This window comes from Phacochoerus africanus, chromosome 4 (genome assembly GCF_016906955.1).
Source record: "Phacochoerus africanus isolate WHEZ1 chromosome 4, ROS_Pafr_v1, whole genome shotgun sequence".
NCBI classification, from domain to species: domain Eukaryota; kingdom Metazoa; phylum Chordata; class Mammalia; order Artiodactyla; family Suidae; genus Phacochoerus; species Phacochoerus africanus.
The window spans coordinates 13,356,617-13,382,034 of record NC_062547.1 but is presented as its reverse complement, the minus strand read 5'-3'; the positions used below and the strand labels follow the sequence as shown (position 1 = coordinate 13,382,034).

Here is a 25,418-nt window from a genome sequence, read left to right as displayed (position 1 = left end):
CTTCCTTTCCATCCTCCTGCTACCTCCCTGCTGCATCTCCTCATTACCTCATGCCTAGAATGTAGGAGAAAATAGCAATAACCTCCTCGCTGGTTTTCCTCCATTCAATCTCTCTCTCCCTCCTACTCAGCTGGCCCATGTTAGCCAGATTCATCCGACCAAAATTTGCATTATGTCATTTTGTTTTTACTCAGGAACCTACACCGGCTCCCTATTGCCTACAGGTTAAAGAGAAAACACCTAAGCAAAGCTTCAAAGAGTCCCTTCAGAGGCTGGTCCCAACTGCCTCTCCAGCCTTTTCTCTCGTGTGGCCTTGTCCCAAAAACCTTCCCTCCGGCTAGAATGACTATATCATGCTGGCCATCGGTCAGCATGCACTTTGAAACCCACAAACCTACTTTGAACCCTTTCTAAAATTCCTCAGTCTCTCCCCCAAATGAGGAACCCTCTCCCCTGTCCTCAGATGACAGACTCCTGGGCCCTTCCCCAAGGCCAAAACTGTGTCTTGCTGACGTTGTCAGTGGTGGGGGGGGGAGGCCAGGTTCTTGTCCTTCAAAGCTGCCTGTAGAGGCTCAGGCTAGGGTTCCTTCCCTCCTAGCAGATGGCAGCCCCCCGCTGGCCACCTTGGGTATCATAGCCAAGCTCAGTCACCCTCAACTGAGAGTGAGCAGCTATCTGCTTGGGGAGAGGGATAGAAGGACGCCAGATGACAAGGTTTATAAGCCCTTAAACCTCTAAGGTTCTTACCCTCTAGGTGGGGGGGGACGGCTTTCAACCCTGCTTTCTGAGCTGCTGGCTCCTGCCTTTAACTTCCTGATCCGTGCAAGAACCCCTCTCCTGTGAAAGACAAAGACTTGGGGGCTCCCAGGACCCTGCTGAAGGGAAATTTGCCCCCCGGGCCAGGGACAGGCCAGGTGGCAGGCCCAAGGTCCAGCGGGGGTCAGGTTTCTACATGAATTTTTAATGCTTCCAGACTTGTCAGATGTTCCGAAACCTGAGCATGTCCTTTCATCCGTGTTCATGGTGCCAGTCCCCCTGGGGGTGGCGCAGGGAGGGTAGGCCTGGGTCAGCTACCCAGTTGCCTCTTGAGCAATGATTTGGGGGAAGCAGAAGGGTGCCTGACCTAGTTATTTTCCCACTTACTGTGTGACCTTGATCAAGTCACTTAACTTCTCTGAACAGCCCTTGTTTTGTTGTGTTTTGGTTTGCATTTATAACCTGGGGGCACTAGCGTCTGCCTAAATTGAGTCCTTGTAGGGAGTAAGTGCAATAGCCCACGGAAAGGTGACCTACATCTTTGTAGTTATTATTATCTTTCCTCAAGCCCTGCCTCCCTCCTCCTGTTGTCTTCCAACCCTCGGGGTGCCTTTGCCTCTTTCTTTTAGAGGTGGGGGTTTTGGCTCTGCCATTACCCCCTAAGATCCAAACTGCCTACCCCAAGATTCTTTGGCCTTCTTCAGATGAGGGGGCAGTGAAGCAAGAAGATGAGGCAAGGCTGGTGGTTGAGAGAGGAGGGAAGCAGGCAGTGGAGAGAGAAGGGTACAATCCCGCTCAGCTGGAAGAGTCAGGTGCAGACTCTATCTTTCTTTCTCCCTCCTTCCTCCCTCCCTTTCCCCCTTCCTTCCCTCCTTCCTGGCACCTTCCCCATGCCCTGGTACTCTCACACCGGAAGCAGAAATGGCCATGCTGAGCAGAGGTGAGGTCAGGAGCATGAAGGAGGGAGTGGGGAGCTGTTGACGGAGGCTTGTCCAGTCTTTCCAGCCCACCAATTCCCTGCAGTGCGTTTCCAAAAGGAAGGTCTTTTCTATCTGATGTAGGTGAGAAAGTGCTAAGATGCAAATTCCTGCCTGAGTGCTTCAGACCTACTGAACCAAATCCCGAAGGGAGCCCTGGAACCTGCATTTTAGCACATGGGGGTGGGTTATGAAGCTCTCTAAAGGCCAAGAAGCAGCTCCTCAAAGGTGGGGTGGTCCTGGGGGGACAGACAGGAGAAAGCAATAGGAGCAAAGTTAGATTCCCCACCAACACACACACACACACACACACACACACACACAAACACGCCTGGTGGGAGTTACAGACTACACCCTTGCATGGAGAGAATGATGGCAGGGATGGGGAAAAAAGGACAGAGTGAGAGGAGGATGGAGACAAATGCGGGAGGGGGGAAGCAGTAAATGTGACCCAAGGTAAGCAGCCACAGTCACTTGCATGTTGCCCCACCCTCCTGGTCCATCTGAGGTCGTGACCCTCTGGTCCCCAGATGTGGAGACTCTGGAAGTCCCGTGTCTGGAGCCCTAGGGTCAGGGAGGAGGCCTCACCTCCAGAGACCAGCGGTCCTCCCCCGAGGTTCAAAGCGCAGGTAAACCCGTGGACAGCTCCCCCTCACTCCTCTGGCAGGAGACCTTCAGGCCTGCCTCGGGTCGGCACCGTCCGACCTTCTCCCTCCCTCTGCCCTCCCCAACCCCCCGTCCCAGCTCATCTGCATAACGTTCCAATTAACACGTTTCCCCACAGCTATTTACAATCCCTGAACTCGATCCCTGAACTCGCTCCCAGCTCTGGAGCCCACTTCCCGCCGCCCCCTCGCCCCTCCCCCGGAGAGTGGCCCCATTAACCCTTACGACCCAGGCCGCTCCCTGCGGCCTTGACTCCGCCGTCTGGGGTGAGTCTAAGGGGTGAGGGGCGCGCCTGCGGGGGACGGCGGGGTCTGCTGCGGGCCCGAGGCCAGGGCTCTCCCCGTAAAAGGCAGGCGCTAGCCCGCCCCTCTTTCTGGGAAGAGACCGGGAGGGGGGCTTCTCCTGGGAGACTCGGGGCGTCGAAATTCCACGTTCCTCATCCTCCGGCCCCCGCACCCCTCCTCCTCCCCGCCACGTACCCTCTCCCCTCCCCAGCCATCTGTTCCACTCGGCAGCGCCGCGACAAACACGGCTCCAGCTCGCTTCCTCCCCTGCCCAGCCCCCCTCCCCAAGTTCCCCATCCCAGAACGGGGAGAGGGGAGACATCCCTCCCCCAGGAGTCCGAGATCTCTGCTAGCATCTCCCAACGGGTCCCAGGCCACAGCTGGGCAGGGGGAGTGTCGAGACCCCTCCTTCAGTCTCCAGAGTCGGTGGGGCAGGAGATAAGGGTGGAAGGGGGGGGGGGCGTGGCGTGGGGGCATCTCAAAGGAGGGCAGAGCAAGCCAGGGTAGAGGTCTGGAGATCGAGACCCGGGAAAGGCAGACTAGTGGGTATGGGGTGTATGCGGAGGGGTGTGAGGGTTCCCTTCCTGGCTCGCCGCCCGCTCCCACCCAGGTCCAGCCGCGGCCACGCAGCGCCGCCTGCTGGGCACACCGAGTACCCGGTGCACACGACTTGCCTCCTCCGTCCGCCGCACTTTTCTGTTCATCGCTTGTGATCAACCTCCACCAGACTGTGCGGAGAGTCAAAGTCCGGGACAGGGAGTGGGGTGAGACTCGGGCGGGAACCCGTTCAACCCGTTGATGGGTGCTGTCCAATCCTGATTTGATATTTTGCGAAAAGGGAACTGTGTTGGAAGCCAGGAGTCTGGGCTCAGAGCAGCCAGGGATCTGCTATACGACTTTGACAAGTCTCCAGACCCCGGTGGATGTTGGTAAAACGAGTGGGTCAGTCTGTTTTAGCAATTTCAAACTAGAGTTTAAGACAAAGGGAGGGCATACCTAGAATACTGTCTTCCAAGGTTAATATTTGGGGATTCTCCAAGGGATTTTTTTTTTGCGTGTGGGGTGGGGAGTGGATAGGGCCTTTGCGGTCATTCTTAGCCCTCAGAGGGCAGCCAGGAGCTGGGCTATCTTGGAACCTCCTTTCTGCCACTGATTGCCTTAGCAGCCTTGTGGTTAGGACTCAGCCTTCACAATTGGAGGTTTCCAAGCACAGCTTCACTACCTACCAGCTGTACCCTTGGGTCTTGTGCCTTCCTCTCTCTGGGTTTTCCTCAACCTACAAAACAGCCTGAAGACACAGATCATTGATAGTTAGGAGGAAATGAGATACCTGTGTAGCTAGGACAGGCAGATCCTCAGAAAATATTGGTGGCCCCTTCCTGCATTATGCCTCCATTCTGTGACTTACTCCAGCCTCTAAGGCTTATGACCCAGGACAGAAACAAATGCAGGAGTGGGATAAATAAGGTATCGCTTCCTGGAAGGTCCCATGTCCTTAAAGATAGTGTCTTCCTTGATGCACATGATTGTCTTTCTTTCTTTTTTTTTTTTTTTCCACATCTGCGGCATGTGGAAGTTCACAGGCCAGAGATCAAACCAGCAACACAGCAGTGACAACACTAGATCCTTAACCCAGTGAGCCACCAGGGAACTCTGATGCAGGTAATTTTAAAGCCTAACTTTATTTCTAAAGGTCAATATAAATAGAGCATAAAATGATGCTCGAATTTGCATAAAGTTTTAAGATAAAATATTTTAAGAAAGTGTTCCTTACAAGAGACCTCCAGGGGTGCTTTGATAGAAAAGTCTGAGACTCATTCCTTAGCACTCTTTCCAAAGCATCCTTCCCTGATCCCCTGTAGGGACAAAGGCCAAGCACCCAGAGGTGCCCCAAACCCTAGGAAGTGGTGGACAGGAGCAGAGGGCAGGGATCCAGACTCCCTGCAGACACTTAAGGGCAGGGCATGGTTGAGAACAGGAAGGTGAGCCAGACAGCCAGAGGTGGACAGGCTGGCACTTTGGGTGTCCTACTTAATGCCCAACTGAGTGTGGGTGAGGAAGAGGGATGGGGGTGTGGGTAAACACCCCCCTCCCACCCCGAGCCAAAGAGAGACACACCAGTCTCTCGCTTCCCTTTTAATTTCCTCTAAGATCTGCAAGCAGCAGCACCAGGGAGGGAACTCACCCTCCAGCTCTAGGAAGGGGCTCCCCCCTGACACCCCATCCAGGACACAGCCAGCACCTCAGGCCCCTTTCCTCCGAGGGGAAGGTGGTTTCATACACACACGCCCACACACATGCATGTACACTCTGGGCACTACACAGCTGAGGCCTTGGGGGCTGCCCTTCACTGATCCCACAAGCCCCCAAGAAGCACCAGCAGGCAAGCCCCTAGGACAGGCCCCAGAGGAAAAGGCAGGGTGGCCAAAGGCACCCTGGCCTCCTCCAATCCCAGGATCAAGAAGGCCCAATCCTAGCATGGGGGACATCTTCAGTCAATGGAGCATTGCTTTGGGAAATCTTTTTTTTTTTTTTTTCCTTTTAGCAAGTCTCTACAAAAACAGAACTTCTGTCCGTATTTATAAATCCACAGCCCCTAGCTCTGGGCGGAGGTTACAGGTAGAAAAGCCACGAGGCACTCCCTTTGGCTGCGCTGGCCTCAGTGGCCTTCTTCCAGGTCCCTCGGCTCAGAGGTCTACGCTGTCACCTTGGGGTTGGCAGGCCCCTTTGGGGGGTCCTCCCAGTGGGTGGCATACTCCCTCTGGAGCTGGGCACGGTAGCAGAAGAGGTAGCAAGGGAGCAGGAATCCCAGGAGTGAGAAGAGCAGGAGGCCCAGATTCACCTTCAGGGCAAAGGAGGGAGAGAGAGAAAAAGTCAAGTTCGCCCTCAGGGACCCTCCTCAGCCTCCCTCAGGGAGGAGAAGGCAGCCGTCTGTACTCCAGGTCCTGGGCCAGAACGACAAACACACTGAATGCTCACGAGTGCCCACTGGCATCTCACCGAGCGTCCGGCAGCCTTGAGAAGTGGCAGGGCCTGGTCTGAACCCCAGCTAACGCCGGTGCCCAAATGACCTGGGGGAGTCTGGGCTGGGAAGCTGGACCTTTGAGGACACTGACAACGGGACCCCTTCTGGGGTGGTGAGAAGAAGCTCTCAGGTGGTTAAAGGAGCTGGGGGCACAGACTGGGACAAAAGGCCTGGGAGGCCCAGCCCAGGGGCCTTCAGGGGGGCCTTGGACCCAGCGCAGTCCCGCTCTGTGCAATGTACTGTGGGGCTCTGGGCAAAGCCGTCTCAACTCTACGAGCCTCCTTCTCTGGGCCGCCGTGGCCCCTAGCTAAGGAGAGGCCTAGTGCACCTGTCCTCAGCACCTGGAGAGCACCTGGTAAATGGCAGCGGTCATTTCGTTGTCATTCTTGCAGGAGGGTTCGGGAGTGGGTGACCCTCAGGGTAGATGTCAGCTTTAGGGAGGTCAATGTGATATTAGGAAAAGCCTTTCTAACAAGACCAATAGCAGAGTTCCTGCTGTGGCTCAATAAGACCAGTGATGTCTCTGCAGCACCAGGATGGAGGTTGGTCCTGGGCCCTAGCACAGTGGTTTAAAGGATCTGGCACTGCCATAGCTGCAGCATAGGTCCCAACTGCAGCTCAGATCTGATCCCTGGCCCGGGAATTCCACGTGCTGTGGGGTGGCCAAAAAAGAAAAAGAAAACAAAAATGAAAACATCAATGGCTGCTGCCATTGCTGGGGGTGTTTGAGCTAAGAGCATTTGTAGGAACCCCTTTCTAGGGGCACTGGAGAGAAGACCCTTGCACTGGATGGAACTAGGCTGGATCTGAACCGGGCCACTTGACAAGTCACCTGGGAGCTTATTCCAGAGTCCTGGGCCCAGGCCAAGAGAGGCTGATTCAGTGGGCTGGGGAGTCTCTGAGGGGTTCTGATGGACAGCCAGCTTGGGAAGCCCCAGATCAGAGACATCCAAGGTGCCTCCTGGCTGAGACGAGAGTGAGGGATTCCGTCAAACACAAGAGCCTGCCACCCCCAACTCGGGAAAGGGGCTCCCCTTGCTTCTCACCCAGAAGGCCTCTCCTTTCAAGGGCCCCACCATGGCCATGAAGAGTGGCTGCTGGAGCAGGGCGAACATGGCACTGGTGAGAGACTGCAGGCCTGTCAGTGTCCCGAAGTGGTTGGTTGGGTACCTGTCAATGAGAAGAGGGAGGTTCCAAAGGTGAGGGACATGGGGCCCTCTCCAGCCGGGCCCCCGCCCTGTCCCTCCCTGGACAACACTCTGTGTTAGCCAGACCAGGCAGAACATAAGAGATCAGGCTCTCTGCATGTGTTCTTCGGTCCCAGGCCTCCAGCGTGTATGCTGTGACTTCAGGACTGCTGAATTGGTTTCTTTTCTTTTTCAAAGGGCCACACCCAGGGCATAGGAAGTTCCCAGGCTAGGGAATGAAGCAGAGCTGCAGCTGTCAGCCTATGCCACAGTCACAGCAACACTGGATCCTTAACCCCCTTAGCAAGGCCAGGGATCAAACCCGTATCCTCATGGATACTAGTCAGATTCTTAACCCACTGAGCCACAGCAGGCACGCCCCTGAGCTGGTTTCTGATACCCACTGTCTGCGTGATAAAAGCAAGTAACTCAACCTCTCTGAGCCTCACTTCCTTCACTAGAAACAGGGATAGCACTAACCTCACTGGGCTGTTTATCCTCTTAACACACATGCATTAAGCTCCTATTATGTGCCAGGTAGTGTCCCAGCCACACAGAGATACAGCAGTGGACCAGACGGACATGGAGGTGGCATTCTGGTGGGGCAGGTGTAGTCCCCAAGAAAAACCTATGGTGTGGGCTTCCCACCACCATTGTGGTGCAGCAGAAATGAACCCAACCAGTATCCATGAGGATGTGGGTTCAATCCCCGGCCTCGCCCAGTGGATGAAGGATCCGGCGTTGCTGTGAGCTGTGGTGTAGGTCACAGATGTGGCTTGGATCCCGAGTTGCTGTGGCTGTGACATAGCAGCTGTAGCTCCGATGTGACCCCTAGCCTGGGAATCTCCATATGCCACGGGCGCAGCCCTTTAAAAAAAAGTAAAAAAAAAAACCCCAAAAACCCGGATGGTGTGACCGGCAGTGATGAAGTGCTAAGGGGAGCAGTTAAGCAGGGGGATGGGGTGAGGGTGTCTAGGGGGCTGAGACTGTAGAGAGTATGGGAGGCCTCACTGAGAGGAGAGCTGAAGAAGCTGAGACGGCTGGCAGCCTCGTGGCAACCTGGAGGGAGAACGTGCTAGGCAGAGGGGACAGCAAGTCCAAGGGCCCCGAGGAGGGAACATGCTTGGGGTTTCTGCCACATGCACAAGACAACCAGGGTGGGGGCAGGGGGTGAGCAAGGTGGGGGAGGGGAAGAAAATGAGGGTGGGGTGGGCAGCCGTGGGGTGACGGGAAGAGACTTATGTTCTAACAGGTGTCTCCAGCTCCCTTGTTAAAAATACTGAGGGAGGCAAGGGCAGGTGGGGGTGGCAGGCGGGAGTGGCATTGCTGGAGATGCTGAGAAGGGCTGGGCTTGGAGTCTGTGGAATGTGGAGCTGGCAGGCTTGCTGATGGCGTGGATGTGGGCTGTGAGGAAGGGAGGAATTGAGGATGACTCCAAATCTGTCTGAGGTGCCCTCGAGGTTTGAATGAGGGGACCACATCCGCCGGGTGCCCGCCACGGAGTAAGCGCTCCCCAGCGGTTACCAAGTTGTCACCCCTCTGAGTGTCACGTGGGAGAGACACTCAGCCATAGGGACCAGAAGAAAATGGGGAACAGGAACAGGGCAGGGAAGGGTGTGCTGGACATGAAGCAGGAAGATTATGAGGCAAACAAGATTGCTGTCTGGCAATTTCGACAGGGCTGACATGGTGAGAGAGGCCACCCTGGGAGCTGTTCTGGAGAGGAGGTAAAAGTGTCATCAAACCAAACATTTTAGCTTCCCTTAAGGGAAGACCTTCTGACTGGAGCTGTCCCACAGTTGGGGGGTTGGGGGGCTGCCTTAGAGGTAGTGAGCTCCCCGTCGTTAGAGGAGCTCAGAGAGACCCGTGGACCAGACCACCTCCAGATGTCAGCCTTCCAGGGAGGCTGGAGAGGGGTGCACCAAGGGGAGTCTGGGGTCCTTTCGGCTCTGCTCTAGGAGTCTCTGGTTTTGGGGGGGAAGCTCAGGAAGGGAGTTCAGCCCCAGCTGACTCACACTGCAGCATAGAGGCCCCCACAGGCCGAGTGGTAGAAGCCTCGAATCACGGTGAGCAGGACAAAGGTCAAAAACTGAAACCAGAAAGAGAGAGGGGAGAGGTTACGTGCAGGGGCAGGGGAAGGCAGGAGGAAGGCTGGGTAAAGACGAGGTGAGACCAGAGCCTACATGGGCCTGCCCCCTGACCCACGCAACCTGCTAGAAATGCTTCCTGCAGAACCCAGGAAACAGACCCAGAAGAGCCACGCTTCCTGGAGGGCAGGTGCTGGGTGAACCCTGCCTTTGGCGGGGCTCTGGGAGGCAGGGAGAGCAGGGAGGATGGAGGTCGGTACCTGGAGGTGTAAGCTGTTGATGAGGCAGGTGATGCCAAACGCCACGAGCAGCAGATTGGTCAGGGTGAAGGCGTTGATGGCATTGGTGAGCTTCTGGATCTTGAGGTAGCGCGGTCTGACGGAGTTGGTGGCCGCACCATCCCTGAGGAGAACAGGCTGTCACTGGCTGCTGCCTCTACCTCCTCAGCAGCCCCCCTCCACGTTCTCAGCCTGGCCCGTCCCCCTCCAGGGCAGCAGAAAAGGGAGAGAGCCATTCTCTCCAGCCTTGCCTCACCCCAGACACCAGAATCTCACCAGTAGGGCCCTGGAATCTGCATTGGGAAAACCATCCCAAGTATTTCACAAGCACCCAGAAGTCTGAGAATCCAGGCTGGGAAGGCAGGCAGAGAACGGGGATCATGGCCAGAGCAAGGAGGGGAGACTGGGTACCGGGGCCGGGGCACCACTGATGGAGAGGGAAGCTGCATCCTTAGGTGTCTTCTCTCCTAGTCTCCCTCTCCCATCCTCTCAGGACAAACAGGACTATCTAGATTAACACAGAGGAGTTCCCGTCGTGGCGCAGCGGAAACGAATCCGACTAGGAACCATGAGGTTGCGGGTTCGATCCCTGCCCTTGCTCAGTGGGTTAAGGATCTGGGGTTGCCGTGAGTTGTGGTGTAGGTTGCAGATGCAGCTTGGATCCTGCGTTGCTGTGGCTGTGGTATAGGCTGGAAGCCACAGCTCCAATCAGACCCCTAGCCTGGGAACCTCCATATGCCACAGGTGCAGCCCTAAAAAGACAAAAGACAAAAAAAAAAGAAAGAAAAAAAGATTAACACAGAAAGGGCATAAGTAGGGAGTTCCCACTGTGGTGCAGTGGGTTAAGAGTCCAACTGCACTGGGAACTATATCTAGTCACTTATGATGGAGCATGACATTGTGAGAAAAAAGAATGTATACATATATGTATGTGTAACTGGGTCACCATGCTGTATGGTAGAAAAAGAAAAATAATGTATTGGGGAAATTAAAAAAAAAACTACAGTAAATCTTATGAATTGATTTGCTCTAAAAAAAAAAAGAAAAAGAAAGAAAGAAAGAAAGAAAGAAAGAAAGAAAGAAAGAAAGAAAGAAAGAAAGAAAGAAAGAAAGAAAGAAAGAAAGGAAGGAAAAAGAATCCAGCTGCAGCGGTGCAGGTCTCTGCAGAGGTGCAAGTTTGATCCCCAACCTGGCACAGTGAATTAAGCATCCAGCATTGCCACAGCTTACAGCTCAATTCAATCCATGCTGTAGGTGCAACCATAAATAAATGAAAATAAAAATTTAAAAAAGAGCACAAACAGTCAGAAGACCTCAAGTCAAGACCCACTCGTGGTCTCCAGCCAACATAATGACCTCAGTGACCCCCACATCCTGTATTCACACCGCGGTATAGTCCCCTTCTGCAATACCACTGAAGACAATACCACTTCTGAGGTCACAATATGAAAGACACTGCAGCCTCTGCCCTAGTCCCCCTCCCTGAGCTGTCTTGCTGTGGGCCAGCCAGCTGCTGGGTCCTGAGCAGCCTTCAGAGAGGCCCAGCTGGGGAGGAACTGAACCTCCTGCCACAGCCACCCGAGTGCTCTCAGGAGTAACTGTCCAGCCTCAGGCAGTACTTCAGATGACCAAGGCCCTGGCTAACAGCTTGACAACAACCTTATGAGAGACCTTTCTATGGTCTGAATATTTGTACCCCACCTTCCCCAAATTCTGATGTTGAAACCCTCCTGCCTGGAGTTCCCACTGTGGCTCAGAGGGTTAAGAACCTGATGGTATTCATGAGGATGGGGGTTTGATCCCTGCCCTCAGCTATGGCTCTGATTTGCCTCCTAGCCTGGGAACGTCCATATCCCAAGGGTGCAGCCCTAAAAAGATTAAAAAAAAAAAGGAAAGGAGTTCCCATAGTAGCTCAGTGGTAATGGACTTAACTAGTACCCAGTGAGGGCATGGGTTCGATCCCTGGCCTTGCTCAGTGGGTTAAGGATCCAGTGTTGCCATGAGCTGTGGTATAGATCACAGATACAGCTTGGATCCCACATTCTGCTGGCTGTGGTGCAGGCCAGCAGCTGCAGCTCCGATTCAATCCCTAGCCTGGGAATTTCCATGTGCCACACATGAGGCCCTTAAAGAAAAAAAAAAAAAAATATATATATATATATATATATATATATATATATATATATTTTTAAAAAGAAAGAAATCCTCATGCCCACTGTGATGGTATTCAGAGGTAGGGCCTTTGGGAGGTGACTTGCGCCCTTATGAAAGAGGCCGCACAGAGCTCCCCAGGTCCCCTATGAGAGGACACAGCGAGATGTCTTCCACCCAGAAGAGGATCCTCACCCAACAGGGCTGGCACCTGGAGCTCAGAATTCCAGCTGCTGGAACAGCGAGAAGTAAGTATCTACAGATTATAAGCTACTCCGGTGTTTTGTTACACCAGTTCAAACAGACTCAGACAGACTCAGAGCCAAAAGCATCCAGCTACGTCATTCCCAGATTCCCGACTCTCAGAAACTATGAGATGGGAAACGTCTGTTGTCTAAAGATGCAAATTTGGTGGTAATTTGTTATAGATCAATAGATATCTAATATACCAACCCTATCTCTTCCTGACTTAAGGCTTTAGTGTGTAACCCCCCCTTCTTTTTTCTTTTTAGGGCCACACCTGTGGCATATGCAAGTTCCCATGCTAGGGGTCGAATTGGAGCTGCAACTGCTCACCTACACCACAGCCACAGCAATACCAGATTGGAGCCATATCTGCAACCTGTGCCGCAAGGCATAACCCTTAACACGGTGAGCAAAACCAGGGATGGACCCCACATCCTCATGGATACTAGTCAGGTTCTTAATACACTGAGCCACCACAGGAACTCCTAGAGTATACCCCCCTTCTTTTTTTTTTTTTTTTTTGTCTTTTTGTCATTTCTTGGGCCGCTCCTGCGGCATATGGAGGTTCCCAGGCTAGGGGTCTAATCAGAGCTGTAGCCGCCGGCCTACGCCAGAGCCACAGCAATGCAGGATCCAAACTGCGTCTTCGACCTACACCACAGCTCACAGCAACGCCAGATCCTTAACCCGCTGAGCAAGGCCAGCGATCAAACCCGCAACCTCATGGTGCCTAGTCGGATTCGTTAACACCTGAGCCACGACGGGAATCCAGAGTATACCCTTTTTAACCAGGGTTCTGAAAACAGCTACTGAGAGCTGTGTGACCTTGGGTAAGTTACTTAACCTTTCTGTGTCTCAGCTCCTCATCTGTGAAACCAGGATAATGATGGACGTTACCGACCTCAGGGAGCTGATGCGGGATTAAGTAAGACAATGCGAGTGCCCAGTGCACAGTCAGCACTTGGTGTCAACTCTACTTATCATCAAGCAAGCCATGTCCCCCCTTAGTCTCAGTTTTCTCGTCTATCAAAAGGGATGGACCCCCTTCCCTCCCAGGGCTCTTGGGAGGATGAAGTGAGATGTTAGATGTGAACGCACATGGCGGTCACCACCCTTGTGCAGGTCACCTGGCAGGGGCCTTGGTGGGGATGTCCACGCAGTCCTTGATCTTCCAGTCCATGATGTAGCCAATGAGGGGGGAGGTGAGGACGCACAACAGTTGCGCGGCCCCAAAGACAGAGGAGTAGAATTCAACTGGGCAGGACAGGAAGAGAAGTGGGGTCAGCAACTGGCGTGAGTGATGCCTGCCACCCCGTGGGCACTGTCACCCACTTCCAGCAGAGGAGAGGGCATGCCAAAATAGCCTCCCTCTGATCCCAAGGTCCTAGATCCCTAAACCCCCAGGGTGACAAGGGTAGGTCCAGGCTCCCTGTGCAGCGGGCAGTGGAGGAGTGGGTATGGGCCAGGGACCGAGCTTTCATCACCCTACCTGTCTCTGTCACCCTTTGCTTCAGGTTTTCCGTCTCTGCGCGGGGTGGAGGGGAGAAGCCAGGATGAGAGGAGCTCAGGCCAGGACACCCTTCTGCCCCCCGCCCCAGTGGGCTCAGCGGCACCTCACCATGCTCCTGGCCGCTGATCACGAGGTACTCCAGCATCCTGTTCATGGAGGCCATGAAGAAGATGATTCGCAGCTGGGTCACACCCATGGTGAGGAGGCTCCACAGGAAAATGGCAGAGAAGAGGCTTTTGCGCAAGGGGACAGACCCTGGGAAGACAGCAGGAGGCCCCCCCCAGCCCCAGATCTTCCATTTGCCTCTGCGCAGCCCAGCTGATGCAGTTCTAGTGGGGGCTCTGACACTGTGACGGTGGAGAGGGACGGGTTCCTTCAAAAACGAGGGTTCAGGGAGTTCCCTGGTGGTCTAGTGGTTAGGATTCAGTGCTTTCAGCCCTGCAGCCCAGGTTCAATCCCTGGTCTGGAAACTGAGATCCCACATCAAGCCACTACATGCTAGGCCAAAACCAAACCAAACCAAAACAAAAAACAACAACAAAAATGAGGGTTCAGCTTCTCTGGCCTCCAAGTTCTTGCCCAGCTCTAAAACTGCCTCACCAGCACCTTTTCAAGTGACTTCTGGGTGTACGTATACGTAGGCTTGGCATGGTCATTAAGATGCCAGCTACTATTTACTAAGCACTTACTATGTGCTGCACACTTGGCACGAATTAGCCCATGCAACCAAGTTCAACAACAAGCTTATCTGAGGGCATTCTACAGATGGGGAAAATGCAGCTCAAAATGCTCAATGGCTTGCCCAAGCTCAAGGGGCTGGAAGCCGAAGGTCAGCTGGACTCCGCTCATGCCCATAACGGCTCTGCCACGGGAGGACCGGCAGTGGCGATCATCCGCATAACTGCACAGCATTCCCCAGTTTACCAAGAGCTTCCACATCCCTGGCTTCATTCAATCCTCACAGCTAACTTCCCCAGTGAAGTGGGTGTTCCGAGTGCTAGTTTAATAGAAAGGGAAAGTGAGAGCGGGGTTAAGTGATCTACCCAAGTCACATGGCCTGTAATCGGGGAGCAGCCAGCCTTAAACCCCCATCTTCTGACTCCAAGGCCCATCTTCCTTCCACGCATCTCAGAGCTGACACCTTGCAATGTGGCAGAAGGCAGGTGCAGCTCCCCCTGTAGCCAGTAGGGGGCACGAACCAGCCAGGTGTCAGAGTCTGCAGGCTGGAGGCTGGCCCACCTAACATAACCTGATGCAAGAGGTTCAGAGGTTGCTGGGAGCTCTGAGAAAACCAGCTCTCCCACAGGCGTGGAGACCCTGCCCTGTTCTGGAAGCTGCTCCCTCCTTCATCCCAGCAGAACATCCCCGAAACTGAACGTCCCAGAATCCTCTGGGCTTTGATTTTGTCCCCATTCTATGAATAGGGCGCGTGCCCACCTCTGTGAAGGGGTGCCGTGAGACCTGAAGAGGGGAGAAAGAGCACTTAGGCCTGAGCACCCACTCTGCGTGAGGACCCAGCCATTCTCTCCGTTCCCTGAGGCTGGCACCTTGACCAGACACTCACTCTCAGCAGACTTTTCTGAGATGCCACGAACGTCCTGGGATGAAATGAAGATGTCAGCCCCCTCCTCCAGGCTGGGGGCCTTCTGGCTCAGCCGCTGGCCCACGATGGTCACATAGGTGTAGAAGCGGTCACCTGTCACCTTGTGATCCAGGGCCAGCTCTCTGAGCTTCATCTTCTCCCTGCCAGTAGCCAGGCCGCAGCATGTGGGAACCAGCCAGGCAGAGCCCACCCTCAAGAGCCAGCCAAGCCCCTCCTTGCCCAGCACTGACATGCCCACTGACAAGCTCCCAAGTGCAGGGCTGGTGTCTGTGTGGCTCAACAACCCCATAAGAGAGGGTGGGTGAGATGTTTTCCACTTGGGCTGTGGCCATGGAGGCTGCATTGAGAACTCAGATGGGGACGGGGGGTAAAGTAGGAGTTCGGGATTAACATACACATCCTACTATATATAAAAGAGATAACCGGGAGCTCCTGTTGTGGCTCAGTGGTCATGAACCCGTCTAGTGTATCCATGAGGACGCGAGTTCGATCCTTGGCCTCGCTCAGTGGGTTAAGGATCCAGTGTTGCTCTGAGCTATGTTGGAGGCAGCAGATGTGGCTCGGATCTGATGTTGCTGTGCCTGTGGCGTAGGCCGGCTGCCACAGTTCTGATTCAACCCCTAGCCTGGGAACTTCCATATGCCACAGGTGTGGCCCTAAAAAAAAAGAAAAAAAAGAAAAAAAAAAAGATAACCAACAAGGACCTACTGTATCGCACAGAGAACTATACTCAATGTTTTGTTCATAATCTATAAGGGAAAAATATCTGCAAAAGAATATATATGTATAATGGAATCACTTTGCTGTATAGCTATCTGACTGGCACCCTAGGTGCTTGGTTGTGGACCATCTCCCCAGTTTCTCCCTAAGGGGGGTAGGTCCCCGTGGCATGTGGCACTATTGCAAGGGTCCCTCCTACTCTGATCTCATCCTCCAAACCTAGAAAGATGACTAAGTCACCATGTTTTGGCTGCCTGCTTTATTCCTCTTCTATCCAGAGCACCTGCAGGTGGGCGAGACCAGGCCCACCGTTCAGATGAGAAAGCCAAGCTCAGGAAGCTCAGGTGATTTGCACACCCAGGTTTCTGTGACTCCAAAGCTGCTTCTGTCCATCCCACCCACACCTTCCTGCTCCCTCTCCTATCCCACTCCCCACCTCCAGCCACTCACTTGTAGTTGACGTCCTCCGGCGAGGGAAAGGATTCTTTGGGCCAGTTGAGGACACAGTTCAGAAAGATGAGGAAGGCCAGGCCCGACCAGGTGAACATGATGGCCATGAAGGACACGCCAGCGTCATAGATGAGCTGGGGGAAGAAGGGGCAGGCCCATGGAGGAGGCCGTGGGACCCCCGGCAGGTCTCCAGCCGGAGGCAGAACCCAGGCCCCAAAGGCCTTAGAGAAGGTCTTTTCTACCCCGTTCCTTGGACTCAATTTTCAGATGAAGAAATCAAGACCAGAAGTTAAAGAGTCGGGAGTCCCCCTGGTGGAGAACTAGTATCCATGAGGATGCGGATTCGAACCCTGGCCTCGCTCAGTGGGTTAAGGAGCCAGCATTGCCGTGAGCTGTGGTGTAGGTTGCAGAAGTGGCTTGGATCTGGCTTGCTGCGGCTGTGGTGTAGGCCAGCAGCTGTAGGTCTGATTGGACCCCTAGCTTAGGAACCTCCATAGGCTGTGGGTGTGGCCCTAGGGGGGAAAAAAAAGTTAACAGTTGGACCTAGAAGCCCCACTATCCTCTTCCTTTTTCACCCCAGCCCCCCTCAAGAGGTGTGAAATAGTTCCCCAAAGGTGCCCTGAAGATGCTGGCCACAAGCTCGAAATGTCTTTGAAATCTCATTTATTATCTTAAAAAAGACACCAATGTTGCCTTTGACTCCAAACACCTGTTTCTTTTCACACAAAAGTCATTTTATGTTCAAGAAAGGAGAATGAAACCTCCTAATTGTTTGTTTTGTTTTGTTTAGGGCATATGGAGGTTCCCAGGCTAGGGGTCTAATCAGAGCTGTAGCTGCCAGCCTACACCACAGCCACAGCAATGCCGGATCCGAGCTACATCTGCGACCTACACCACAACTCACCTTAACGCCGGATCCTTAACCCGCTGGGTGAGGCCAGGGATTAAACCCGTGTTCTCCTGGATACTAGCTGGGTTTGTTAACTAGTGAGCCAGGATGGGAACTCCCTAACAGTGTTTAACTTGCCCCTTCCTGGCACCTCCCCTGGGGGAAAGACAAACCCTACCTGAGAAGCCTTATCGCACCTTTCACAGGTGTGACAACCGAGGGGGGGAGGGGGTTGTGCAAGCACTCTGCCCACGGCCACCTAACCCCGGGACATGCTGGCTTCGTATTGACTGGGATTCTGTGCCAAGGTATCGGCCCCTCTTGTGAGCAAGCCAGGCACAGAGCTGTGAGCTGCCTGCTACCCTCCCCCTGGGAGCCTGGGATGACTGCTCTCTGCCCTCCCCTGGGTCTCCAGCGCTGCCTGAGAAAACTTCTGCTCCTCCTTGGCCTCAGCCTCAGTCTTGGAGCTCTTCCTTCCCTAGGAACAGGAAGGAGCTTCAAAGGGCCCCTCCCAGCAAAATCTGGCTCCTCAAACCCCCCTGCCTTAGTTGAGGGAAGAGAGAACCCCACCCTTCAGGCCTGCTCCTACCTGAACAATCATTGCCCACCCCCCACCACCAATATGTTCTTTTTTGCTTTTTAGAGCCACAGCCACAGGGTCGAATCAGAGCCGGAGCTCCCACAGCCACAGCCACAACAACTCGGGATCCAACCCACCTCTGCGACCTACACTGTAGCTCGCGGCAACACCAGATCCTTAATCCACTGATTGAGGCCAGGGATCAAACCCACCCCATCATGGATACTAGTCAGGTTCCTTACCACTGAGCCACAAAGGGAACTCTGCAAGTACCTTCTAAATTAATACATTACCCACCTAAGTCAGAATCTAAGGAGCATGCTAGACCCAGGTGAAAGGGTGATATGATATCAGAGGAAGAAATAAGGCCTCAAACATGTCCAGAGTTAGAATCTGGCTTTCTGGCTCTAGATCCACCAGGCTGACCAATCTAGGAGCTGGCTGGGCATGGATTAGCTCGGTGACCTTGGACCCAAGTTACCTAGCCTCTCCAGAGCAGGGCAAGGAGATGTGGCATAAAAGGTACAGTGAGACCAGAGAGACTAGGGCCCTGAAGGTATGTGAAGGAGTCGGACTTGATGCTATAGGCGAAGCAGAGCAGGTGTGTGAGCCAGTCCTGCGTCTCAGATCATGTGACTGACAGCTTAGAGAGGGAAGAGACTGGAGGCAGGGAGATCAGCTGAAAAAGCAGTGGCCCAGGAGAGAGGATGAAGGCCTGGACTGGGACCAGGGGAAGGGAAAGGAGGAGAGCAGCCAACCCACTGGTCGCCAGCAGCACGGGCTCTTCCCATGATGCTGCAGCACTTCCCACCCCCACCCCCTGACCCCTCCACCCCCCTCAGTGATGGGAACTGAGCTCCGACTGGCAGGTAATGGGTCACCACACATCCTGGCCACTATGCACCCAGTCCCACCCAGTTCTGTGTCAAGGCAGAAAGAAGGCCAAATGACTTCACTGGCTACCAGCGCCATCTTACCTCCACCCCGCCCACCCCCAAGCAGCACCCTACCTTCATTCCCGGGTATGTGATGGCAGAAGAGGTATAGGAGCCGATCAGGAGGGCCATGACAGTGGAGCGCAGATTCCCAAACATGTTGGGCAGCTGAGGGAGGACAGCAGGGCCAGTGAGCAGGCGGAGACCCCGACACCTGCCCAGGGCTCCCCTTTCCCAGACCCACCATCAGCTCCAGGAACACTCACCCCAGTCACAACAGAAAAGTTCGAAGGCAAAAATCAATGTCTGAAACTGTGCTGTAACCCCCTCCCACACACAGAAGTGCCCCGCAAAGAGAAATATTGTTTAGCCCCCAGGGTTTCCCAAGTTAGTTTTTTACGGAGCCCCTTAGTCATAAGAGGCCTATTTTTTTTTTTTTCCTTTTGCTGCACCTGCGGCATGCTGAAGTTCCCAGGCCAGGGATCTAACCACTGCCACAGCAACGCCAGATCCTTACCCGCTAGGCCACAAGGAAACTCCATGAGACACCTCTTAATAACCCATGGAATAGGTGTTTCAGAAACACTGATCCAGTGCAACTGCTTTGACAGATGAGAACGCTGAGGCCCCGGATAGGGATAGTCAGGTTTACTTCCTTCCCTGTTCATGCCCTCTGAGCTCTATCCTAGACCCCAAGGCTGTGTGACCATAGCTGGACTGGTAACAAGATCATGCCCCTTAACCCTCTTGGGGGCCCCAGTCCTTGGTTTCTACTCAGCATGGGCAAGTAAACAGGACGGCTAGGGAGGTGAGGGTGGGAGTGAGAGAGGGCACAGGTGTCCAGAAGAAGTAGCTCTGACCTGCAGAGCAGAGGGGAAAGCAACGCCACACCACCCTTTGTGTATCCTGCCCCTCCTCTCTCCCCCTAGTCAACAGATCCCATAGCTGGAAGAGTCCTAGATGCCACAGGGAACTTAACCCACTTAAGGGGAAAACAGAGGCCCAGAGGGGATCTCAAATAGCTCTGGAGAGGAAGGCAAATAAACACAGAGAACTGACCGATCAATCTCCAAGCAGCTATGAGAAAGAAGTGGGGCCAGGGGCTGACCCCACTGAGGCAGAGGTATCCCCGGCACCCTGTATCTGCAAGGCACGCGGCCAAGGACTCCAGGGAAAGTGCCACGGCCGGGAGATCAGCTGGGGCCTTGGCGCCCCCCAGTCCCCGCGCCAGGGTCCGAGAGCGCTGTCTCCGCCCAGCACAGCTTTAGGCAGGCCTGGCTAGCCCAGCGCAGAACTGCACGTCCCGGCTCGGACCAGTCCGGGGCGCCTCGAACCGAGGCCCAGGGGCGGGGCAGGCGGCAGGGGGCGTGGCGGAACCGGGCCCTACCATTGGCTGGGGGTTACGGGCCGGGCGGCAAGGGCGGAGCAGCGGGGAGGCAGAGAGCCCCGTGGGCCTCTGGACAGGGTCAGAGGTTAGGCCCCAAGGGCAGGGGAAAGAAGGGATTTAGGGCCTTGAGCCAAGTTGCACAGCGTGGAGAAGGGGCTCCGGAGGAAGGCGGGGAGGAAGGGGTCTGCTTCCTTAGAGAGGTGTGAAATGTCCTGGGCTGGAATTTAAAGGTGGCTACTGGGTGAGGTGAAATTCAGCCAAAAACACCCAGTTTGGCCGTCCTTTGAGATCAACAGCGCGAGGCCAGCCCAGCCCAACCCCTCCCTCCACCACACACTCCTAAGCCTTTAACCCTTCTGCTCACTCACTCATGTATGCATTTCGAGTAACACTCCGAACACACACATAAGAGATCAAGCCAAGTGAAAAAGACTTTTGTAGGTTAAGCACAGCTGAGTGTCGACAATTTGATATGATTCAAACTAACACACAAATACACTGACCTACCCATAGACAGCATCACACATACAACGTGGCCAACACACACCACTGTCTCAAGCTATGCTCCCTTCCATTTGCATCACCCAGTTTTATTCCTTCCAGCACTTATGACTAGGGACATCAATTATTAGTTTACATGGGGTTTTTCTGTGTGTCTTTTAGGGCCACACCCGCAGCATATGGAGGTTCCCAGGCTAGGGGTTGAATCACAGCTGTAGCTGCTGCAATGAAGGATCTGAGCCTTGTCTGCGACCTACACCACTGCTCACAGCAACGCCAGATCCTCAACCCACTGAGGGAGGCCAGGGCTCGAACCTGCATCTTCATGGATGCTAGTCAGATTCGTTTCCACTGAGCCACAACGGGAACTCCAGTTTACTTGTTTTTAGGGCTGCCTGTTCCCCCAACCCCTGAATGTAAGCTCCAGAAAGGTGAAGTCATCAGTTCTCTGTGCTGTGGCCCCAGTGCCTAGACAGAGTTCAAGAGACCTATGGGCTCCAGATACACACACACACACACACACACACACATGCACCTCCCAACATCCACACTGAGGGTCTCATCCACATACACACAGCCTCACACCCACACTGCGCTGCAGCCTGCACGGTTTCACACACACATGCATTTGATCTGCGTCCACTGGCCCCTCTCCTACCCTCGCCCTCACTCGCCCCTGTACCCTACCCCATTCCTGGGTACCCTGCTGCCAAGTCAGGGCCTGTCATACTCACTGTGAGTGAAGAGAACGTTAGGCAGATGCCACCAAAACCATTCAGGGACAGAGCCAGGAATATCAATGGAGACAGAACTAGGAAGGGGAGAGGGATGGATGAGGGCCTTGGGGGAGGCGTGGGAGGCTAAAAGCAAGAGCTGGAGTAGCATCTACCTTCGTCTCGCCCATTCTGTTCCTGTGGGGGCACAAGAGGCCAGACATCTCACCTTTGGTGTCACGAGAGGCCAAGGCCATGAGGGTGCAGGACACGGCAAAGCAGGTGCTGTGGAGACGTAGGGGGAGAAGAGAGAGGGGCTGAATGCTCTGTGCCTCCACTTCCCCTGAAGCACAGCCTCCTCCAGCTCCCCACAGCCCAGCCACCTCACCTGCCAACCAGCCTCGTGGGCCGGGGGCCGAAGCGGTCCATGAGGATCCCCAGAGGCAGAGTGGTGGAGCTGAGCACAAAGGAGCCGATGGTGAAGCCCAGGTTGAGCATCTTTTCCTGTTGGTTACAGCTCAGCCACTGGTGCTGCTCATTCTGGGTGGTGTTGGTGATGTTCTCAGCTGAGGGGTGGGGAGGGAAGGGCAACATATGATCACAGGAGCAGCTGGGCACAGGACAGTGGCCTGGGATCAGGGTCCTGCACTCAAGGCCTATGCCTCTGCTTTGCTGCCACCCGGGTGCCTCTGGTGGGGAAAGGACTCCATAAAATGGCAATTAGTATCTGACCCAGGGAGAGCCAAATACCCAATATGAGGCCTTGACTAGCTCAAACATGATAACTAATATTGAAGTAATTTACCAAATTGAAAGTCACTCATTGTCTACGCCTCGGAGGTTGTAGATCCCAGACAGGAAGCACCACACTGAATCTGGGGCAACATCAGTGAGTGATGCTCAACCGATGGAAGAGGCAGTCCCTTAAAACTTAGAGGATGCAGGCTCCCAGCAGATACTCAAGTCTGATATACCAATGGCTAGTACAGTTAGCTCTCCATATCCATGGGTGTACATCCCCAAACTCAACCAGCCACAGATTGATTTTGAATTTTGGTTAAATCTGAGGATGCTGAATCTACGGATACGGAGGGCTGATTAAACCACCTCTTTTTAAAATGGTACTCTCTTTGGCACTGGTTTAGGAACACTGAGGATCTGACTGAATGTACAATGATACCCTGTCTAATATATAATAGCAAAAAAAAAAAATTAAAGGATGTTTTCTTCATAAATGACATTCTGTTAAAATCATAGCTAATATTACAGGAAACTATATCCAGTGTCTGGGGATAGACCATGACGGAAGATATTATAAAGGAATTTGTGTGTGTGTGTGTGTGTGTGTGACTGGGTCACTTTGCCATACAGCAGAAATTGGCACAACTATTGTAAATCAACTATAGTCTCACAAAATATTTTTTAAAATAATAGCTAATATTTTTTGACCATTTAAGTATGTTCTAGGCATATTCTCAATGGGTACAGTAGTAACTCAGACAGCCCCATGAGTCAGCTAATAAAGTATCTCCATTCTCCAGATGATGAAACTGAGGCACAGAATTAGGACTACGGCACGGCCCTCCAGCACTCTTTTAAAAGTTAACCTCTGAGAAGACCTGGCCTCCAGGTAAAATGCCAACTTGTGACAGGTTAATGAAAGGCTGGTGATGGGGGATGGGGGGGATTTCACATCACTTAAAGCTCAGTGAGTCATAAAGTGGCGGCTCCCCTGTCTCCTGTTTGTTACTTAGGCATCATTGCCAAGGGCAAACTCAGAGTGCACCTGGAAGGCAGAGGGAAGGGGGTCTGAATTCCCATGACCCTCCCTACTAGCCGGGCAACCCTGGACAAGTAACTTCCTCCCTTTCAGCCTTACGTCCCTTGCCTGTAAAAGGGAACAGAGAAGACCTAACCCAGGCTCCTTAGGAGATTCAGCTGGAAAAAGGGAACAAAGACCTTTGCACAGGGCCTGGCCCAGGGAAGGTGCTCCTGGACCAGCTGATGAAGGAGTAGGTGATGGCCTCCTGGGTGGGGGGGGGGGGTGCAATGTAGTGAGCCTCTTCTCTAGGTGCTGGGGATCCCACAGGGAATAAGCCAGGAAGCTCTCCTGGGGCTTGTACTAGATAATAAACAGGGAAACAAACGGATGCTGATATAGTGACATGTGCGGTGAAGGGAACAGAACAGGAAGATGTGATCGTGCTGAATGCTGGCAAGGGGCAGGATCTGCTCTCCCTGGTGACAGTGACTGCTGACTTCAGATATCCGAAGGGCATGAGGGGTGGCAGAAGGCAGAAGGGATCTGTATGCTGACAAAGGAAGGACAGAGGAATTATTTGCAGAACGAGAATGCTGGCCAGCCAGGGGAGGAAGCGCCTTGGGCCATGGGCTGCACAGAGGCTGGGGGAAACGCTCAGACACCGGAAAGAGGGGTTGAGAGGTTTATACCACACAGTCTCTGGGCTTCAGGCCAGCCCCCGAGTTTAGTGATCTTTATTATCTCTGTTCTTTTCCCCACCAGGTTTGTCTGCACCTGTTTATTCAATCTCCTCATACCTAAGTGCCATCTATGGTTTGACAGGCATGGTGTTGGGACAGTGGGTAAAGCGGGAAAAAAATACAAAGATAATTTAGACCAGACGCTGCAAACTGGTGACCAGCAGTGAACCCGTGTTTTGCTTGGCTTGAAAATTTTAATTGGGTGCCAGTTTAAAACTAGGAGTTATCACATAAAGATCGAGACGTTTTGCTTCTCTTTAATAAATGAGAAGATCTGAGTTCCCTTGTGGTGCAGCAGGTTAAGGATCTGGTGCTGTTACTGCTGTGGCTCGGGGTTTGATCCCTGGCCTGGGAACTTCTTCCTGCCGCAGGTAGAGCCAAAAAGAAAAAGAAAAAAAAATGATCTGGATAATGCTGGAGCTGAGTGGAGGCCACTCCTTTTTGCCAGGGATTGTCCTCTCTAAGTAAGCTAAGGCCTCACCTTTCTACTATCTCTCAGACATTTGCTATTTTACGTCTGCCCTGCTTGGCCAAATTATTATTCTTTTCTTCTTTTTAGGGCCGTACCTGCAGCATAGGGAAGTTTCCAGGCTAGTGGTGGTCGAGCTGCAGCGCCAGCCTCCACCACAGCCACAACAATGCAGGATCCAAGCCACATCTGCAAACTACACCCCAGCTTGAGGCAACCCCAGATCCTTAACCCTTTGAGCGAGGCCAGGGACCGAACCCACATCCTTGTGGATACTAGTTGGGCTCGTTACCACTGATCCACAATGGGAACTCCCTATTATGTTTTTTATTAAAGTATATTTGACACACAATATATTAGTTTCACCTGTACAGCATAATAATTTGACTTTTTTTTTTGTTATTTGACGTCTGTACACATTTTGAAATGATCACCACAGTAAGTCCAGTTAGCACCGTCACCCTACAAAGCTAATGTAGTATTACTGACCCTGTTCTCATGTTGTGCATTACCACATGCCATTATTATTAACGGCCTGGCCCCTGCTGGCATCGGAATTTGCAGCCCCTGAATTAGAAATGGTCCCTGCTCTGAAGTTTTTCACAATCAGATGACACTTTTTCTCACTGGCTCTCAATTAATGAACACCTACTTTGCACCAGGTTTTTCTATGTGGTGTATCATTTAATGTTCACGACCCTAAAAAGTGAATGTAATGACCCCCATTTTATAGACAATGAAGCTCCGAGACACAAAGCAATTATGGCCACACAACCTCTTTTTTTCTTTCTTTCTATTTATGGCCACACCTGCAGTATGTGGAAGTTTCTGAACATACCGCAGTCCGATTCTTAACCCACTGCACCCAGCACAAACTCCTGAGGCTATTTTCTTTTTTAAGTGGCTTGATTTAAAAGGAATTATTGGGAGTTCCCGTTGTGGCTCAGCAGTCAAGAACTCAACTAGTATCCATGAGGATGCAGGTTGGATCCCTGGCCTCACTCAGTGGGGTTAAGGATCCGGCTCTGCCTTGAGCTATGGTGTAGGTCACAGACTTCCATACACCACAGGTTCGGCCTTATAAAGCAAAAAAAAAAGAAAAAAAAGAAAAAGAAAAGAAGAAGTAAAGGAAGTATTAAGTAAATAATGGTACCCATGTCACACAGAAATGAGAAAATCATGACAGTGAACTACAGATGACTAGGTCTGGGAAACAAGGTTTATAGTCAAATATTCCTTGTGCCCAATTCTGGCACCACTAGCTGGAGCACATACACACTGCTCACAAAATGATCCCATCTGCTTTTTCTCTCAGGTCTGTGAGTCCTTCCTCATGGCTCCTCTTCTCTCCCCATCCCTACCCCCTGCTTCACTCTCCTGAGGCTGACACACCACATTCACCAAAACACCTGCAGGACTGGGCCCTGGCTGGCTGTCTTGTCTGTGGCAGGATTCCCCCAGGAGAACTCTAAGCTCAAGTTCTCCCAGAAAAGTTCTGGGGT

General features: G+C 53.1%; 1 protein-coding gene across 4 annotated transcripts in view; it reads right to left on the bottom strand.

The window, feature by feature from the left end:
- Window positions 1–5,193: 5,193 nt before the first annotated feature.
- Window positions 5,194–25,418, bottom strand: part of SLC43A1 (solute carrier family 43 member 1) — a 28,479-nt gene continuing 8,254 nt past the window's right edge. For 2 of the 4 annotated variants that reach the window (XM_047775697.1, XM_047775694.1), the window contains 14 exons: window positions 21,334–21,511; window positions 21,175–21,230; window positions 20,967–21,043; window positions 18,420–18,512; window positions 15,941–16,074; window positions 14,732–14,910; window positions 14,605–14,628; window positions 13,276–13,422; window positions 13,147–13,182; window positions 12,785–12,911; window positions 9,243–9,384; window positions 8,911–8,984; window positions 6,755–6,878; window positions 5,194–5,525 (listed from right to left, as the gene is read on the bottom strand). In XM_047775697.1, coding sequence (XP_047631653.1) covers window positions 5,379–5,525; window positions 6,755–6,878; window positions 8,911–8,984; window positions 9,243–9,384; window positions 12,785–12,911; window positions 13,147–13,182; window positions 13,276–13,422; window positions 14,605–14,628; window positions 14,732–14,910; window positions 15,941–16,074; window positions 18,420–18,512; window positions 20,967–21,043; window positions 21,175–21,230; window positions 21,334–21,511 — 1,538 coding nt within the window. In that variant the 3' untranslated portion in view covers window positions 5,194–5,378. The remainder of the gene's footprint in view (window positions 5,526–6,754; window positions 6,879–8,910; window positions 8,985–9,242; window positions 9,385–12,784; window positions 12,912–13,146; window positions 13,183–13,275; window positions 13,423–14,604; window positions 14,629–14,731; window positions 14,911–15,940; window positions 16,075–18,419; window positions 18,513–20,966; window positions 21,044–21,174; window positions 21,231–21,333; window positions 21,512–25,418) is intronic. The other 2 variants (XM_047775696.1, XM_047775695.1) reach the window with 2 other exon arrangements.